Below are 19,648 nucleotides of genomic sequence, written 5' to 3'. Positions count from 1 at the left end.
TCCTCTGTCTTCCAGATACCCCTTTACTGGGCTTCCTCCTTTTTCTCTTCTGGTCTTCTTGCCTCCCACTGTACACCACTCTCACCTTTCTTTTCTTTGACTGTACTAGCCGATCCATTCCTTTCTCTCCTCTTCAGCCTTTCTAACCTGAGGCTTCCCTTCCACGCTCTCTGTCCTTGCTGTCTGTTTCATTCAGTGTCCATGCTTTGCATCCTTTCCCTCGCTTTTCCTCTTTTCTTTGCCCATCCTGCCTCCCTCTCTCAGGCTTCAGGTTTTACTTCTTTCCAATCTCAGGGTAAGTGGGAGACATTGCCTTCTCAGACCAGGTAAATTACCTCCCCACCACCCTTGAAATGCTCTGTTGGATAGAACTGTGACTGAGGCAGAGAAGGCCCAGCTAAGTGAGTTTGGGAACCTTTCCAGGAAGTTGAGGGAGATGGGGGGCTCCCAGGTCATCCTGAGTCTGGTGTCAGGTATGGTTATATGGATCAGACTCCGGAAGAACATAGGTAGCCTTGTCTTTGTGGTTAAAAGTAGAGGGTTTGGGAACCTGCTGTCACCTAGAGTGTCCAATCCTTGGGGTTTTTCCATGATGCAAACGGTCCCAAAAGCTCACAAATGTCCTGTAGGACTGCTCTTGGAATTTAAGTCCTCTGAAGGTTGCCACTGCGTTTTGGGCATGAAGTTTAAATTGCCAGGGGCATAGGGAACAAGGAATTGCAAATGGGTTACAAGGCCTGGACTAATAGGTTATCTCAAAAGTGTGCTGGATGCTTTTAGCTTCCTTTTTGTCCTCTCAGATGAGCTTGTACCAATTTTGAATTTACTTTCTTCAATCCAGCCTGTTCTCTAAAGATCTGTACAATTCTTTTTTTATCAGGTGCTCCCAACCCCAGAACAAAGCCTTTCTAAGGCCCTTGACCAGGGGTGGCTGTCATCTTTCTGTTTTAGGTGAACTATGCGTTTTGTTTCTAATTGCAAAATCCTGTTTGGGATGTTTTCCTATTTCTTATGTCTGGGGTGTTTTAGAATGATCAAAATGGATTAAAGCTCATTTTGAAAATCAGAGAGAAATTCAGCTAAGATTTAGAATTAAGTACTGTCATTACCTATAAAATTGTGTTTTTCCTTGAAATCAGCCTGAGCTCAGAAATTTTGGGAAATATTCAGTTAGGACCCTCATGGAAAACTTCAGTGAATTGCTTTGGCAGTTTTAAGGAAATAGGTTATGTTATGGGTGTTTTCCCCTTTTATTTCAGATGTTCATAAACCTAGATAGTAATTGAGTGCTGGGCAGGTAGCTGAGATGAGGTGGCTATTTTCTGTTTTAGAATTGGAGTGTGTGTGTGTATGTGTGTGTGTGTGTGAGTAGGAGAGAGAGAGAGAGATGTCTGAGATGCCCTAGCTTCCCTGGTATAGTCTAATCCCAGGCAAGTCCCAGTTTAGATGGAGATTGCCCCATCATTGGCCTCTGAGCTGCCAGCAGTATTGGTAAATAAATGCTTGCACTTGGATTTTGGCTTTTGACTGTCCTCAGCGATGTCAGTTAGTGGCTGATTAACAGCTACAAGGTCAATGATGTTGCTATCCTGGCTCACTCCGTGTTTACTGGTTTTGCTCTTCATTTACTTGGATCCCTGTTTCCCTCCAGATGGACTCTGATGTAAGAGAAGGGAGCTTATTGGGTGGAGAAGGTACCTTCCCAGGCTCCTTTTGCTTAAAATCCATCTCAGAGTGCTTGTAAAACCTGGGACTCGGAAGCCTTCTCCAGCTTCTTTATTTTCCCCCCAAACCAACTTGATGCTGCTTGTCAATTGCAAAATCGCTTCAGAAATTCCAGGGAAACTCCTGTATAACAAATCCTGATGTGGTAGAGTGGAATGTGATCCTCTGACCCATTTCTTTTGTGTGCCCTGACGGTACAGTGGTCAAGTCTGCATGTCAGCCTCACCTTTTTTGTTTATTTTCCCCTTTATTGAGGGATGAGCCCCATCTTTTTAAAGAAAAGGTTTTTTTTTTTATCAGGGCAGTGGTTGGATTTTGTTTCAGTACTCGGCAGACACTATTTAAACAAAAATTTTTAAGTCCTTAGCCCTTGAATCAGATTGCTGATTAAAAAAAAAAACAAAAAACAACCCATTTTTTTCCCCCTGAGATCTAGGTTTATTGGAAGTAGTCTTTTTCACTTTTACAGATATTTGTTAAAAGGAAAAGAGTTTGTTCTTGAAAATCTCTTTACATTTGGGGTATTTTAAAACATATTTCTCCCCAGGATCTTCCTTAGACCTCAGCATCATGCATGTAATAAGTTATGTCTCTAGTGTAGATTGGGGTCTTTTACATATTCCGTTGTTAACAAAAAATTACAAGGCAGATGCTAGCAACTAAAGGAAACATAGTATGGGGATGCTTTTTATCAATAGCCCGGTTGACTGGCTGAAGATGGACAAAGGCAAAGGTTAATTTTTAAAAGCAAGATACTCGTGAAGCCTGCATGATCAGACTCCAGGCTCAAGATATCCAGCCTGCGGCCATTTCTGATCAAAGGGGCTCTGGGTGCTTGTAACAGAGCTTCTGGTACTATGTGACTGGTTCTAACCACCCTTTCCCTCGCCTTTTGTTTCTGATCTGTTTCAGGACATGGAGGAGTGAATCAGCTTGGGGGGGTTTTTGTGAATGGACGGCCACTCCCGGATGTAGTCCGCCAAAGGATAGTGGAACTTGCTCATCAAGGTGTCAGGCCGTGCGACATCTCAAGGCAGCTTCGAGTCAGCCATGGTTGTGTCAGCAAAATTCTTGGCAGGTAAAGGCAGGAGCTACAGGCTTCCCTTGATTTTTCAAATAACGACCTAAAACATGACCCAGCCGCTGTCCAATGTGCCTGCGTCATATTGAAAATCATGGTAGCACTTCGCTAACATGCATAATACTTTGGAATTTGCGAATCCCTTTTAAGGCCATTCAATTCAAAGTAGCCCTGGGAAACTCCCCCGTTTCAAATGACATGTGGAATGGGGTGACTCAATCAGGAGGAATGACATGTCTTCTGACAGCCTGGTGAATTATTCCAAAGGACCCACGAGTAAGAGGTTCTTGGGAATTTCCCTTACACATCTTGGGTGAGCCCGGGACCTGAGCAGGCTGGGTGAAAAATCCACAAGTTATAAAATCACATTATCAAGTTCAATGTTTTATTTTAACGTTTTCAAAAAGCACATTCTTTTTTTAAAGGTCAGCTGTCATTTTCAGTTTTGGGGTATCATCAACCTTCTTATGTTGGGCTGTAGTATTTTCCTCCTTATATGTTTCGTTTCCTTCATAGTGACAGGCATCCTAAGTGTATATTAGAGAGGGAAAAAAAAAACCAAAAAACAAACACACACTAACTCTCAAATCTGACGTTTGAAAGTTGCCGCTTGACCTGTCGATTTGCTGCCAGCAAAATACTAACGATGCCAATTCTCCCAGAGGGCTAGATAGCCCAGCCTTCGAGTACTCCTGTTTATTTTCTCAGGAGAACCTCAGTATGATCCAGGGAAGCATGTTTTAAGATGAGGAAACAAATCTACAGAGGTCAAGTGACTGACCCAGGTCCATCCAGCCAGTCAGTCCTCTCGGACTGGGAGGAGGCCTCAAGGACTCTTAGACCATCGGCATCTCACCATATCCCAAAGTCAAAACCATGGGTTTTTTTCTGGGCATGTGAAGTTGTTAGAGGTCTGCCCTAGCAGCCAGAGTATTCTCAGGTCTAGCTGTTCAGTGCTTTCTCAGGATTTTTCTCCCCAGGTCAGAAAACAACCTTGATCCTGTAGCTTGCATTATGATTTGAGAACAGTTGCCTGAATAGAAAAAAAAAATATTTGAAGTATATCAGTTACATTGTGATTTTCTGCATGTTCTTTCCCTTTCATCTGCTGGAATTTAAGAAATTCTCTTAGATGGAGGGAATAGCAGTTTCTAACCTTGGGGAGCCGTACTGGAGGCCAAGGGAAGAAGTTTCAAGGCCAGGGGTCTAGCATCCCCTTTGGGGACCTTGATCCTTGTGTTTATTCCTTATCCCCTGCCCACCCCAGGTCACCTCGCAGCCGGGGAGGCTCTGGGCTCCACTCCTGTTTAGCACTTGGCAGCAAATGAGCCCCAGCCAGAGTTCAAGGAGGAAGGCTGGACATCAGCATGGTGTTCTCGTTAGATGGTGGTTTTAGGCAGGAGGATGAGAGTGAGAATAAAAGAAGAAAAATAGAGGAGAGGGAGATGAAGAGAAAAGAGAATGATTGATTTTAAAACAGAGAATAGACTAGAATAGAGCAGTGAAGACCAGACAGAAGGAGAGAGAGAAGAGAGGAAAGAAATATTTTAGACTATCTCAGTGTCAGACTTTGAGAGCTAAGTGGATCTTAGCTATCTTCTTGGGAAGCCTCTTCATTGCACTGAGGGAGAGAGAGAGAAAAAAGAAGGCCTTTCCTTTGTTTTTGCTGAGACATTATTGTTGAGCCGACATCTTGCTTGCTGTTTGAAATCTTCTCAGGGCAAGATGCCGAGCCCTTCTCAGAGGGGACGTCCAGATGCTGAGTCCTCATGTTCTGGTGCCCCGGAGCCCTCCAGATCTCCCCTGGAGACTGAAGGGGACAAGGACCCTCCCAGGCCCAGCCGGCAGCCTCCCGAGGCCCAGAATAGATTTGTCACTAGGTAGAGTGGCACTCGGAAGTTATGAGCCGCTCCGGTGCCTGGCCGTTTAAGTTGTCAACAATAAATTGGAATTTCATAGCTCATTATTTTCATAACTAAGAACCACAGTGGACAAAATGTCACTCTAATTAGAACTGCCTTTTAAGAAACAAGTTCAGCCCTAAAACGTGTGACTGGGAATTTCTGAACTGGGGTTGTTCCATCCACTGACTTTTTTTTTTTTTGGTCACCGAAGAATTTGATGGGCGCATTTGGAGTGACAGATTATAGAGAGTGGTTGTATGTGGTAGCCGTGGTTTTCAGAGGCTGCATGACAAGGCAGGCAGAGTCCCTGGGGCAGGCAGAGACCCCCATCATCTTGGGAAGGTGGCGGTTTGCCAGGAGTGTGGGCATTCAGTCCACAGAGCTCGAGGCTCAGGAGCCTGGTGGCATGTGAGGCCCATTTAAATCCACCCAGAAAGCCTGGTTGTTGTCTTCTTTCACTGGAGCCTGGCTGGGGGGGTTCAGACCTTTTGGAACTGGGTGGTATGTTACACAGTAATAAACACTCAGAGGATTTTAATCCGCAGCACGTGCTCTTTATGTTTTGCAAAGCTTTTTCTTACCCATTCTGCATTTCTGCCTGCGTCCTGTGAGGCAGGCTGGGCAGACATGCTCCCCTTATTATACAAATGGGGCGACAGAGGCCCAGAGAGGCTAAGAGGTTTGGCCAAGGTCACACAGCTTGTTAGTGTCAGAGGCACGGACTACCACGCCCACTTCTTTACTCCCAAACTAGCGTGCCGTGTGTTGGCGGCGGCTGTCTGTCTGTTGTGTGTAAGCCAAGAGGCTGAGTGGTGGTTGTGCTGAGAGGGAAGAGCAATTCTTCAGTCCGATTCCTCACTTCACACGGTTGCCAACTGGGGTTTCCCCTGGGGTGTCAGGGTTGCCTTCTAAGGGCCTGGCTGATGGGTCAGTCAAAAGGCAGACAGAGGTCTCGTGTCAAGGCTGTGACCTGCTGTGGTTGGCCCTGCTCGGAGAGCCCTGGGTGCTGCCACCCCCAGCCAGACCAGCGGGACAGGGGCTGGGGGGAGGGGCAGCTCCCTCCCGCTGCTCTCGCTGCTGCTGTGGGAATATTGCCAGCTCATTCCACTAGTATGTTTTGTGTCCTCAGCCCAGGTTTGTCTCTGTCTGTAACCTCTGCCCCAAGACAGTGCCTATAACTGGCACTCTGTGACCAGTGAGTGGGTGCAAAGATGCATGTGAACTGCCTGGTAAATGGGAAAGCTTTCTACAGTTGCAAGGGATCATCAACATCATCGTTGTTTTCATTTTTACAGTCGAAGCAGAAGTTTGCTCTAGTGGGAAGAAGACTGGGTTCAGAGTCAGATCTGAGAGCTGGGACTGGCTCTGACTTCCAGAAGGAAGTTGGGCAAGTCACTTACTCTTCTCATCATCAGTTTCCCCTTCCATAAATAAAATCCGCTGGCCTCTTAGGATTGATGTGAGGATCCAGATAATTTGAGGAAGAGCTCTGTATGAACTTTAGAGCAATGTGCCTAAATAAGGAGTTACTGTGTTGTTGATAATAAGAAATGACTTTTTATTGTAAAATTGGAAGGATAATTGGAAGCTGCAGAGATTGCTGTGTGCCTTGATTTGGGTGCCTTTCTAACCTTCTGGCAAAATAACATTTTCTTGGATAGTTCTTAAAGCCTCTTTGCGATTAATTACAATTTTTCGGTCATTACAGAAAGAGAGAGGATAGGTTGAGTTCTTCCTTATGGTCCATATTTGTACATGACTCACTTTTCTCACTGAAAAACAGAATTTCCACTTCTGCATCACTGCTCCCAAATTATTTCATCTGTTTCTAGAATATCCACTAACTTGGCCCTAACTAGATTTACCCAGACTGAGAATTTCAACATCTCTTTAAATGTAACTAGTCATTGTTCTTGGGTAACACTTCCCATCCATCCATAGGAGAATCACCTCTTTCCCTTACCTGTTATAAACTCTTGGTTTATAGGCTGAAAAATTACCAGTGATGGGGGCGCCCTGGCTGGCTCAGTCGGTGGAGTGTCCGACTCTTGATCTCAGGGTCTTGAGTCCTGGCCCCACGTTGGGTGCAGAGTTTACTTAAAAAAAAATTAACAGTCATTTCTAAAATGTCTTCTTGGCTAAAGAAATTCTCAATAGCAAGATAATCTCCTTTGCAAGAGGAGTCAAGAATTTCTCTGTAAATGTTGAGAGACATCCAGTAAAGGCTCAGATTCAGAAAAGGAATCAAGTAATATTTTTTCCCCTGGAATGATCTTTCACGGCACTCTTCTCCCCGGTCTCGGTTTTACTGTAAAACCCTGACATCCTATTTGTGTTAACGAGGAAGAGCTGATAGCATGGAAATGTCCTTAGAAACAGCGATTTACCTCAGGGGAGTTCCCTGGAAGAGCTGCAGTGACTTGTGGTTGGCTTTTTTTTTATTGCTTGGGTTTTGACTTATATATATATTTCCAGTTAATTCTGGAATCCAACACTCCTTTTAGTTTTATACTAGGGTTATCATTTTAATCTTATGGCAAAAAAAAGGTTGCATTTTAGGGGACAGTTTCACAGAATGCAGATGGAATCTGCTAGGGGATGGGAGTGCTGGTAAATTAAAGGCACAAGCCAACTTTCTGGGGGAAATTTTAGCTCGGGAGGCCGGGCCTCCATCCTGGTTTGGCCAGTGGGTCTTGTGTGATCCTGGACAAGCCATTTAACCTCTATGGATCTCTGTTTTATACCTACCAGTAGGGACCTATTCATTCATTTTTCTTTCATTTGTTCAAAATATTTATGTGCTTTAGAACTGTTGTGGGGATCAAATGGGAAAGCTGACTTGAAAGTTTCCTGTAAACTGTAAAATGGTAGATGAATGTGATAGAGTGAATTAACTAATTAATGCATAGCATCCGGACCAGCACTGTCCGACAGAAATAGAATGTGAGCTGAGTTTGAAATTTAAAATTTCCTGGTAGTGTATTTAAAAAGGGTAAAATAAACAGGTAAAATGAATTTTATGTATCTTATTTAGCCCAGTAGATGAAAAGTGTGATCACTTCAGCATATAACCAATATAAAAATTATTAATGAGAGATTTTACGTTCTTTTTTTTTCTACTAAGTTTTGACAATCTGGTGTGTATTTTATGCTTATAGTGCACCTCAATTCAAATGAGCCATATTTCAAATGTTCAAAAGCCCCGTATGGCTAGTGGCTGCTAAACTGGACGGCACAGATCCAGATGGTTTCTGGACAGAGTAGCTATTTTGTTGCAAACATCCATTTTGCTGGTCCATTTTGCTGGTTCCTCATGGCTAAGCTCCTTTCTCCTTGGGTCCTAGGTATTATGAGACGGGGAGCATCAAGCCTGGGGTAATTGGAGGATCCAAACCAAAGGTCGCCACGCCCAAAGTGGTGGAAAAAATCGCTGAGTATAAACGCCAAAATCCCACCATGTTTGCCTGGGAGATCAGGGACCGGCTGCTGGCGGAACGTGTGTGTGACAATGACACGGTGCCCAGCGTCAGTTCCATCAACAGGTGAGGGGCTGCTGCCTGTGGGGGGGCTGGGGATCTGGGTGGAATGGGGTATCCTGGAGGCTCTGCGGGTGCTTTTCCGAAGGATCTGGTCTCTCCATTCATTAAGGCCCCTGAGGGGTTATCAGATAGGAGGGGGGCTAACAGGGCCTCAATAGATCTCTCTATCGCCTTTCTTGTCTTTCCAAAGTGGGCAGGAGTTCTAGGCCCAGGGAGGGAAGGCCATGTCAGTACCCAGGCTGCTTGAGATTTTTCTGAGCCCAGAGTGATTTTTTTTTTTTTTTAAGATTTTATTTATTTATTTGAGACAGAGAGAATGAGAGACAGAGAGCATGAGAGGGAGGAGGGTCAGAGGGAGAAGCAGACTCCCTGCCGAGCAGGGAGCCCGATGCGGGACTCGATCCCGGGACTCCAGGATCATGACCTGAGCCGAAGGCAGTCGCCCAACCACCTGAGCCACCCAGGCGCCCATGAGCCCAGAGTGATTTTTATCACTCACTTTCCCACCCGCCTCTGTGTGTGGAGAACTTAGCAGGGGATTGTCCTGATCGGGCCCCACAAATGTCACTTCCTTGTAAGCCCATGCTCAAAGTGTTAGCACTGGCCTATATCAGACCTTCCCAGGAAGAAAATCCCTGCCTTCCGTTTGGGCAGAGGTTGAGCCACTGAGTGTGGAAAACAGAGCCTGGACTTGAAGTTGGAGGATTTAGTTCCTTGTCCCAGCTCTGCCACAACCTCCAAGTGTGACCTTGACAAAGCTCTTGCTGTCTCTGAGAGCCCCAGACTTTGGAGGTTCTGATGTGGGTCTGTGATCTCCAAGAGTGACATCCAGGACACTAAGATGCTGTGGAGTTAGGGGGCTGCCCCCTACCCAGTTGCCCTCAATCTCACCCATGGAGAGAAAAAACCAGAGAAATACCGTGAATACCAGGCATGGGATTGTCCTGGGAACTGCAGAGGCACTTTCTACTCTGCAGTCTGATCCAGGAAGTATCTAACGGAGCTCTCAGAGCTTTAAAAATTCCTGAAAGAAAGTTTTCTATTGTAGATGGTGCAGTCTCAATTCCATCTAAACCCACAGAGGTCAAGGATGAAGTTGTAAGATAAATAGAAACGATTGTTGTCTAAACTCCACAAAGAGAAGAGAAGCCAGCAGACCGAAAACTTGACCAGTTCCCATTTCTCCAAGATCACAGGCGACCCTTGTCAGTGCAGAGCCTACTTGGGCATAGGAGACCCCTAGCCTCTGGCAGAAAGAGGTGGTTAGACCAGAATGTCTCAGAGATCCCTTCTGGGCCTGCTGGTTGTTCCTTCTGTGGTGACTCAAATGCGCAGAGTCACTGTGTCAGTGTCTGTGTTGATGTTTTGAGTCCTGCTATTTCATTACCGTTAGCCTGTTTTCTTTCTCTCAGCAAATCTTTACCTTGGCCCTGACATCATGCAAGGTGCTGAGAAGAGAGAGGGAATTGGGCACACTGTCTCTTAGTCTCTGTTCTAGAGGGCCTCCTTGTCTAGGACAGGATTCTGGTGCGGATTAGAAGTCTGGTCAGCCCAAATTAGCTGAGGAGGTAGCAACTATTGTGGTGGGTTTGGGGGGCGGAGAATACTCCTGTTCTTTTTCTGGATTATGAGGGGCTCCAATGTGCTTTGTGAGGACCCTGCTTCTGGCTCATTGCAGGATTTCCATCACGCAAAGCAACGTGACTCTTTCCCTATGAGCAGTGCAGCAGCAGAAGCCTGCTCTGCAAAGAAACTTCTGCCAAACCTGTGGTCAGGCTTTGGGGGCCCACGGATTTCCCAGTGTAGGGTGTACATGTAATTGGTGGTTTGAAAGATAACTTTAGGTTGCCCGTGGGGGTCCCAAAATCTAATGCCTGTTGTGGCCAGGCAGTGAAGCGGGCCAGGTGTGAGGTGATAGGGAAAGGTTGGGTCTGCGGCAAACAGACAGCACAGCAGTATTGAAGGGGCAGGGCCTTCTCAGCACCAGCTGAATGCTGCCGGGAAAGCAGGCCCAGGATTTGCCAGAATCTTTCCACTCTTGAAGGGAATCTGGAAACTAGGATTAGTGTGTGCATGTATCTATGTGTTTGTGTATATAAAACCTCCATGTTTTTAAATGGGGGTGACTAATTTCAGTGAAAAAAAATGCCTTACAGGACAAGCATAACTCATTTGCAGGGCTCCAGCCCTTCTGTAATACAAGGATGAAAATTATTTTATGATGAATTTATTTTAATGGACTTTAGAAAAATATAACTAGAACACCAAGCCAGTCAGTGTGAACTTTATGGACTATCCCTCCCCTTTACGGTAAAGAACTAGTGTTGCCTCATAAAAGAAGTCTATTTAAGTCAAAAAGTAAGTTACTTGAAAGGAACAGATGAAATAAATAGAGCACATAGCTTGGCAGAGGGGGTGAAGGCTGTAAGGGGTGCTTGAATGAGTGTCTAGGGAAACCGTGGAGCAGCCGATGCTTTGTGCTTGGAGCTTTTCTGTGCAGCTCTGCCTGCTGGTTGCCCGTGGCTGGGGCCGTGGCCGGCCTCAGGGCCTCCCGTGTCCCCAGCGGGGGCTGTACCTCTGAGGTGTTTTCACACCTGTGGTCTCCTACAGCCCTTGAGGCTTAACTCTGTTCTGTGGCAGGTAAAGAAACTGAGGCCCAGCAGGGGAGAGCAGAGGAATGATGATTTTGAGGTGGAGCTGGGAGTTGAGCCTAGGTTCCCCGATGGTAAGAAGAGGGCCTGTCTCTTTGCACTGCCCTGGAGGACTCTGCCAGTGACAGGACTGGGGATCTGACAGAAGAGAGGCAGGGGGGAGTGAAACAGCCATTCCTACTCCATCTCTGTGCACTTTGCAGCCTTTATGCTTTGCAGCCTGTCTGTAGCTCCCTCGGGGACCCGGAGCCCTCTCCTGCGCACCCCTCTGGGGGCTCTTCTCTGGGGGCACACTCTGGCTCCTTCCTCCATTCCTCACCCAGGGCTCTTTGCGGTCTTTAGCCAACCAACCCAACAATGCAGATAGACAGGGTGCGGGACGCTGTCTGTGGCTGCCTGCCCGCCCCCCACTGCCCGAGAAAGCCTGAGCCATCCCAGCATGCAGTTCTGTTTTCCATACGAAGGCAAAGCTGCTGCACTGCGTTCAAATGGATGCAGTTTCGAAAGAACCGTCTTGCAAATATCCATAGATTCCTCTCCCAGCCCCTGCCTCCCTTGGGGGCAACTTCTCACGATTCCCTTATTTCAAACAGCTAAGGAGGGAGTGGTGACGGGATTGGTAGCTATTCCGGGGGCCACAGTGTCGTCTCCAGTGTCCACCCCCACAAGTGTATGCCTTCCTGCTGTCTTCTGGGAGACCAGCCCGGGAATCCCTGACCCACATGGAGTTAAGTGCCATCGCACCTGTTGTGCTGAGCGTGTGGGAGATTTCCTGGGACACAAGCCAAGTGTCTTGTTATTCTGTGGCTTTCGAAGGACAAGGAAGCGCTGGGATGCTGCCGAAGCTACACCAAGGATTTTTAGAATCCATCCTGAGTGTCCGTTGGAGGGGACTGTCCGAGAGCTGACAGAGACAGGTGGAATGGAGTCTGCCTTCTGTTCGAGACCTGTGGCTCTAAATCAGGGGCCAAGTGGTGGGCACCATGGGTGGCATTCCCAGTTAGAAGGACAGTTCTCTTTAGCACCAATTGGTTGTTATCATGTGAGAACGTGGGGTCAGCATGGCTAGGTGTTCGGATTTTTCAAGGGAAGCTACAAATCCATGTATTTATGTAAAAGCTCCCACCTTGCAAATATTGGCAACTAATTCAAATGAAAACAGGTAACCGTGCAAGCCAAATAAAGCTTGTTCAGGGATGGACGTGGCCTGGGGGACGACAGTTGTAAACTCTACTCTTCCTCTGAACTTGGGCAGCAAGACTTCTGAGATTGTTTACCCATTCCCTCTTTCTTCTCCACCTCAGTTGCTGGCCTGGGTGTCCCCTGTGTGTCCTCTCCCAGTATGGTCCAGTTGAACCCTTGGTTGTGGATTCTTTCTGTCTTTCTTTCTTTTTTAAAGATTTTATTTATCTATTTGACAGACAGAGAGATCACAAGTAGGCAGACAGGCAGGCAGAGGGAGAGGGAGAAGCAGGCTCCCTGCTGAGCACGGAGCCCGATGCGGGGCTCGATCTCAGGACCCTGGGATCATGACCTGAGCTGAAGGCAGACGCCCAACCAACTGAGCCACCCAGGCACCCCTGGTTGTGGATTCTTAGCACAGCTGATGGCCCGAGATTCTTAGTGCCCAATGGCAGTTTGATCAGTTCTGTAGATATGGGGAATCTCTTCAGCCTTGTCTTCCTATTTCTTTTTTAAAGGCACCATGATTTTCTCTTTCAGTGTAATTGTGTATGGAGGGTGGTGGGGGAATGTGTCTGAGAAGACCTAGCCTTTCAAAGAAGTGAGGGTGATGTTGAAATCGGATCCTTACAAATGCCTGTAATACCTGAAGTCCCTGGGACGTTAGTCCTTCAGTTTCTAAATGGATTTGGAATCCAATATTTCCTGTAGGAAATATTTAGCAGGGGGATCACTTCCTTTGAATGTGGTCCAAAGGAAAGTGCTTAGGCATGGAACCTGGAAGTCTGGGCTGACCTGCTGTGTGACCCTGGCAAGTCACTGGAGCACTCTGAGCTTTGGTTTCCCCATTTGGAGGAACTGGTTGATTGCTGAACTTTCTTCCCTGTTGGACGATCTAGGATGTTCACATGGCACCCAGGGTCATGCTCAGGCTCAGCAACGTAGAGGTTAGACATTTTAGTGTTAAGTGCCAGTTAGCCAGGCTGTCTCTGGTTTAGAAAAGGTCTGGAGTGTGACTCTTATTGTGACAAGTCTTGATGATTGCTTGTTAATTTTAAATTTTTAAAGAACTGCTATGATTCAATTAGTCTTGTTCTTCCCACTACCATTTCTTCTCAGCGGAAGATAATGCTCTTTGTTCTTTTTTTGGCAGCTGCTGCAAGCAGATGGGCAAAATCTCTATCCCTGGGGACAGCTTTGGCGGGTTCCCTATATTTTGGTCTCGCCTATAAAGGACAACCGCACTACAGCCTTAAAATAGGGTGTGGGGTTGGCTGCTTTCCCCTCCCCAATTCCCAGGGGGGATCCCATGTGTTTTTAAGGCATTCGTGGAAAATACTAACCTTTCAAGGTTGAAGCTGGTCTTTAGTCGTTATGAAGATACTACTGAAAATAACAGCTAACATTTATAGAGAATTTACTATGCAGTAGCCACTATTCTAAATTATTAATGAGTTTAATTCTCATAATAACCCTAGGAGGTAGGAATGATTCTTAGCCCCACTTTGCAGATGAAGAAACTGAGGCACAGAGAGGTTAAGTAATTTACTCAAGGCCATGCAGCTGGCAAGTTGGAAAACTGGGATTCAACCTCTGATTCTGGGCCTGTGTATTTATTTATTTATATAATTTTTTAAAGAAAGATTTTATTTACCCTTTGGCGGGGAGGGACAGAGGCAGAGGGAGAAGCAGGCTCCCCGCCGAGCAGGGAGCCCGACGCGGGCCTCGATCCCAGGACCTTGGGATCATGACCTGAGCTCAAGACAGATGCTTAAACGACTGAGCCACCCAGGCACCCCGTGGAGCCTGTGTATTTAATCGATATGCTGCAGCTGCCTCTTGATGATTTATAACAATTGATAATGTCTTACCAAACGATTTATAAATATTTTAAAAGAAAAATAAGGAAAATATAATTTTCTTTGTTTGCTTAAATTTAATGGCCAGACAATACTTTGAAAAGTTAGGACTTTATGCTGAAAGTAATGGGAAATAGTTCTGATATATTTTACCATATTTTTGTATATACATAAACCGTAACATAGATAAACTATATTTACATCTGGTATATCCATATATTCATATCAAGCCATATCTCTGTAGACAAACACACATATATCCACAGAGAAGGTGACATACACAAAAATACAAAAATTAGGTCAGATTCTAGCTTAATTCTAGGTGGTTCCAAAAGACTACCTCATTCCCAGGTCCTTGTGAATATGCTCCACGTTTGCTGAGTTAAAATAAGCACTTTGAGGGCGCCTGGGTGGCTCAGATGGTTAAGCGTCTGCCTTCGGCTCCGGTCATGATCCCAGGGTCCTGGAATCGAGTCCCGCATCAGGCTCCCTGCTCCTTGGGAGCCTGCTTCTCCCTCTGCCTCTCTCTCTCTCTCTCTGTCTCTCATGAATAAATAAATAAAATCTTAAAAAAAAAAAGCACTTCGAATATTGGAGAAAACAAACACCGAATGCATTTGATGCAATACTTACACCGACTCATAGAAAAGGGCAAAGGACCCTGGAGGCTCAAAGGGCCTGGACTCCAGAGGACCCCGTGGTTGGGCTGTGGTATGAAGGGAAATGTCCGTTCCAGGCTCTCAGCCGAGCATGCTGAGCAGCCTGGGCGCCCACCACTGAGCTGTGAGATCGTGGAGAGCAGAGGCCATAACCCAGTGAGGGCATCCTCACTGCTCTCCATTTGTACAGGCTGGAGACCCAGTGCAGCTTGCAACTTGGACTTCCCGAGATAATGGTCTGGAATGTGAAAAAGCCTCTCCTATGGTGGCACTGAGTGAAGAGAGCGGGATACAAACTGTGTACATGGTTTAACCTTGATTTTGCTAACAGAAAATGGATATTTCCTACTATGCATAGGAATGTTAGCATAAAGGAAATACACTGAAATGTGATTTTTAGATGTCTTCTTTATATTTATTGTCCTAAAAGTCTGCAGTGAGCACAAATTGCTTTTATAATTAAGAAGAATTCTAGTAAGTGTTCTTTTAAAAGGTAATAGTTGGAGGGTGGAGTAGAACTTTTCCAAAGAAGCTGAACATTGTATTACCACCCACCCTTCTCCCAAATGCCAGGGAAGGAACTTTCTTGTGGACCCACAGGGGCTTCTGGCCTGGCCAGGTTGGTTACTCTATGACACGCAGGGCTTGGGGTCTCATGGAGACCCATATGAGTGTGTTGTTCCAGAAAGAAATTTACAGCCTAAGCTTCCCAGAGCCCAGGGTTCTGCAGAGGAACATCGGAGCCAGCAGGTGCAGAGGGAAGACAGTACCGCTGTTACCCCTTTTATACAGTGGGATTTTCTGGAAGATTTTTTCCCCCAAAAGAGGATTTAATCACTTAAAGCAAGTAGTGTGGTCTGTTCCAACTCCCTCGTCATATTGAGGCCCACAACGGAATGGACTTGCCCAGGGTCACAATCAAGTTCATCATATTTGAACTAGAGCAAGGTCTCTGGAAAGACAAGCCAGGACACCCCTGGCTCCTGGCCCTGTTGGAGCGTAACCATGAGATTTTGTACAAGGCAGCTTTGGAGGGTTCCTCGTAGCAAAGCCAAGCCAGCACTTTAAACCCTTTTTAGGTTGAGAGCAACACACATCCGCTTCTTTGATAATTTTTAACAGGTGGGGATGTGACTCCTCATGTGACTCTTTAAGGCAGAGAAACCAGAGCATGTGGGCCCCCAGGGAACAGAGAGGTCCCCTGGTTCAGTCATTCTGCTGAGAAGGGGCAGAGGTCTGGGGAAGGGAAGAAACTCTCTAATGTCACTCAGGGAATTCTTTATGGTGCTGGAGCTGCTCCAGAGAAAAAGATGCCCATTCATAACACTAACATATCATCCTTTTTCTACGGAAGAGGCACTCGAATCCCAGACAGGGGTGCAAGTTATCCAAAGACACCCAGGGAGGTAGGGGCTGAGTTGGGACTAGTCCATAGCTCTTCTAACCCCCTAACTCCCAGTCTAGGATATAACCTCCCTCCTCCTCTGCCCCAGCTTGATAAGGCTTTTCTGGTTGTCCGTGCATAGCTAGTTGAGATATCTTCTCGATGATGGTAAATAGCCATTATTTTCTTTCCCAACTGTCCACAGGATCATCCGGACGAAAGTACAGCAACCACCCAACCAGCCGGTCCCAGCTTCCAGTCACAGCATAGGTAAGAAGAACTTTTAAAAAAAATTTAAAAATCTAATGGGTTCCAAATAGTCTAAAGAACTTTTAATCATTCTTATGGACAGATAATTCTGCATAAAACACTTCGGCACACGTACTAATGCGCCTTCTTTGTCATTCTCCAAGGGCTGAACCTGGTAAATGAATTTTATAAATACTGCTAAAAGGTTTTGAATTTTACTGATTATTATGATAAATAGCTTTCACCATGAGACAGAAAATTGAAATCTAAGCCAAAAAAAAAAAAAAAATCCACTAATGGGGGTCTATAGAATGTCAGATAATTAAAGTAATAAATCAAGAAAGGGATACTTATTCATAACATTTTCTGCATCATTAGTCAGTAAGTAGTTTTGAATGTGTTTTTTTCTTCTATTAACCAGCCCTTCCACAATTCTTTGTGCACTTGCAGTCTTCAGTGAAGATGTGGCAAAACTTCCCAAACTTTCTCTCTTTCTCTCTCTCTCCCCCTCTCTCGCTTCGATCTCATGTACTCCATGAATTGTTGAGGGCTGCAGTGGGGTTTTTGACACTCACGGGGAATAGTCTGAGCAAGGGCCACTTGTAAGCGTGGGGGTCCTATTTCTTACTATTGAAGAATTCGGAAGTTTCCGTGCCTTTCCCTTCCCCGCAAAGACTGTGAGATGTCAGTGACATGTGTCTATTTAAGACACGTTATTTCGCCACTTGGGATAAAGGAAACACCTCTGGGGGGAAGGCTATTCTATAAGAAAGTGGTGGCCATTCAGGAAGCCTCTGACAGTCCCTGTCACTGTCATTTAATAATGCCTCAGACTGTCTAATGTTTCCACATCTTTGTCACTCCCTCTTTAACTGCAAACTTGAACTCCCCGTGTTGATGGGGGATGGGCAGACGCCAGGCTTATACTTCCAGCTTTGCCATTAACTCATCCGGTGAACTGTGTAAGTCCCTTTGCTTCTCTGAGCCTTAGTTTCCCCATTTGTGGACTGAGGTGCACAAACTAGGTGCTCCCTGAGGTTTCTGGTCCTCCATGTTTGCCTCTTTGGATAAAGGTAAGAGAGAGTTCCTCCCTACCATAAAATAATTCTTTTTTAAAAAAATATTTTATTTATTTGAGAGAGAGAGAGAGAGCACGAGCAGGGGGAGGAGCAGAGGGAGAAGCAGACTCCCCGCTGAGCAGGAAGCTACCGTGGGGCTCGATCCCAGAACCCTGGGATCATGACCTGAGCTGAAGGCAGATGCTTAACCCACTGAGCCACCCAGGTGCCCCTAAAATAATTATATAAGACTGATGAATCACAGACCTGTACCCTTGAAACAAATAATACATTATATGGTAATTAATTGAATTTAAATTAAAAGAAATAAATAGTTCTTTAGTAGTCCATTCAAAAAGTGTTTGCTAAGCCCCTGCTTTGCAAGAGACTAGTATTTTAAAGGAGGCAGGACCTAATCCCCATTCTCCAGGGCTTCTCAGTCTAATGGGGGAATGCAACTAAGAGAAGTTTGCAAAACACTGAGCTCAGGCTCAAGAAGAAAGTAAAGGGTACTGTGTGAGCCAAAGGAAGGAAACTACCAGCTCTGTTGAGCTAGGCTGAAGAGGGTTGAGGAGGGTTCCTGGGGAAATGTGTATGGCTGAGATTTCACTTGTAGCTTTAACTATTTCAGATCACGGAACAATGAATATCAGACTAAGAGTAACTTATACTATTCTTTCAGTTGGGTTAGAAGAACAATTCTACTTGTAGGTCAGCAGAATGCTTTGTTTTGTTTCAGAAATTTTTATAAAAAACCTATCTTACATGTGTACAGCCCCTTATAGTTTACAAATTTATCGAGGGCAGAGGAAACGGAAGTTGAGAGATTAAATAACTAGCCCAAGGGCACCCTGCTCATAAGTGGTGGAGCCAGAATTGGAATTTGGGTCTTTTGAGTCTAGTGCAATCACAAAATATCATTGGCTCTGTCAGCGACATGGTGAGCCTTGGTCATACGTGGTTGTTGTTTTTTAAAGTACCAAATGACTTGTGATCTTCTTCCTCTGTTCTTTGCACCTTAATACAGAAAAGGTTGTGAGATTTGCATAAATCTATTTTGAGGCGCTTCTTCTGGTGAAGGAAAAGAGAAGTTAATGATTTCTACTTCTGTGTCTCCTAAGGAAGATCTAAAAATCTAACTCAAATATGAGAAGAAAGGCACTGTTCCCTCTAGGTCTGTAGAAGTAAGAGCTGGATATGCTCCAAGGAAAGCACCCAACAGCTTCTCACGCAATCACCATCATTTCTTGTAATTTTCTACACTTTAGAGCCAAAGGCGGCTCCACCTGCCTCCAGCTAGTTATAGCCCAAGGAAATGTGTCTGAGATTGGTTTGTAGGTTTTAATGAACCAAGAAAGAATTCCCACAGCCCAGAAATGGAAATTCAGCTGGATAGCTCCAGAGGACCCTGACGACTGACTGGTCTTTCCCTTGGAGTCTGGGGTTAGGAGTTAATGTGAAACTTGCACAAAACCTCCCCTCCCCCGTGCTTATCCTTCGGGATGTAGAGACCTGGCCTCAGTCACAATAAGTCACTAACCCCAGCCCCCACATTTCCAGACAGGGGAAATCTAGACTTCAAGTCTAGACCCGAGGCTCAGTCCTAGTGCTCCTGCTAACTGGCTAGATGACGTTGAGCAAATCCCTTCACCTTGTGAAGCCTTATTTATCAAATAATAGCACTTTAGGTTGTTGCAACCATCAAATAGAAAAACACTGCACTAATGTGAAGCATAGGATTGTTTTTCATGATTCCTTAACGAGGAACAGGTTACTCTAGGGGTTCAGACTTTAGCTTCTGAGTTCTGTGGCCTTGGGCAAGTCACTTACCTTTCTCTGAGCTTTGGTTTCCTTACCTTTCCAATGAGATAATAACATTGCCTCCCTTATAAGATTGTTCTTAGAATAAATAAAACAATGCCTCAGTAATGCCTGGCACAGAGTAAGTTCTCAGAAAACGTTAGTTATCATTATTATGTATATCAATATATATGATGTATGCACTATATATATTCTATTATATATCATATCATTATTACATAATTAATATTAAATATTAAAATCCAGGTAAACTGGAAGGAGAAAAGACAATGAGGAACTATAAAAAGAAGGAACGGTTTGCCATTTGGAGTTTTGTTGGCTGAGTGTATGAGTGTGCAGGTATTTATGTCTGCATGGATGGGTGGATATGTAGCAAGGAATGAACCTGCTTAATGAGTAGTCTAGGTCTTTTTTTTAAGCACTGGCTGGTGGTGGGCCCCGGCTCCCCTCTCTCTCTCTTCTCCATTCCCCTGCTTCCTGCATCCTTGGACAGGCTGGGATTTGAGCTAGTGCCCTTCTGACACTGTCCCGTGCTC

General features: G+C 45.4%; 1 protein-coding gene across 1 annotated transcript in view; it reads left to right on the top strand.

Annotated features, from left to right (window-relative positions):
• Positions 1-19,648, top strand: part of PAX5 (paired box 5) — a 182,558-nt gene that overhangs the window by 10,951 nt on the left and 151,959 nt on the right. The window contains exons 2-4 of the mRNA XM_045881987.3: positions 2,638-2,803; positions 8,055-8,252; positions 16,190-16,254. Coding sequence (XP_045737943.1) covers positions 2,638-2,803; positions 8,055-8,252; positions 16,190-16,254 — 429 coding nt within the window. The remainder of the gene's footprint in view (positions 1-2,637; positions 2,804-8,054; positions 8,253-16,189; positions 16,255-19,648) is intronic.

The sequence above is a fragment of the Mirounga angustirostris genome, unplaced genomic scaffold, assembly GCF_029215605.1.
Source record: "Mirounga angustirostris isolate CCGP_5_RB_7025 unplaced genomic scaffold, mMirAng1.0.hap1 SCAF_15, whole genome shotgun sequence".
In the NCBI taxonomy this organism is placed as follows: Eukaryota; Metazoa; Chordata; class Mammalia; order Carnivora; family Phocidae; genus Mirounga; species Mirounga angustirostris.
Note: the sequence above shows the minus strand (reverse complement) of the source record. Positions and strands in the feature narration are given on the sequence as shown.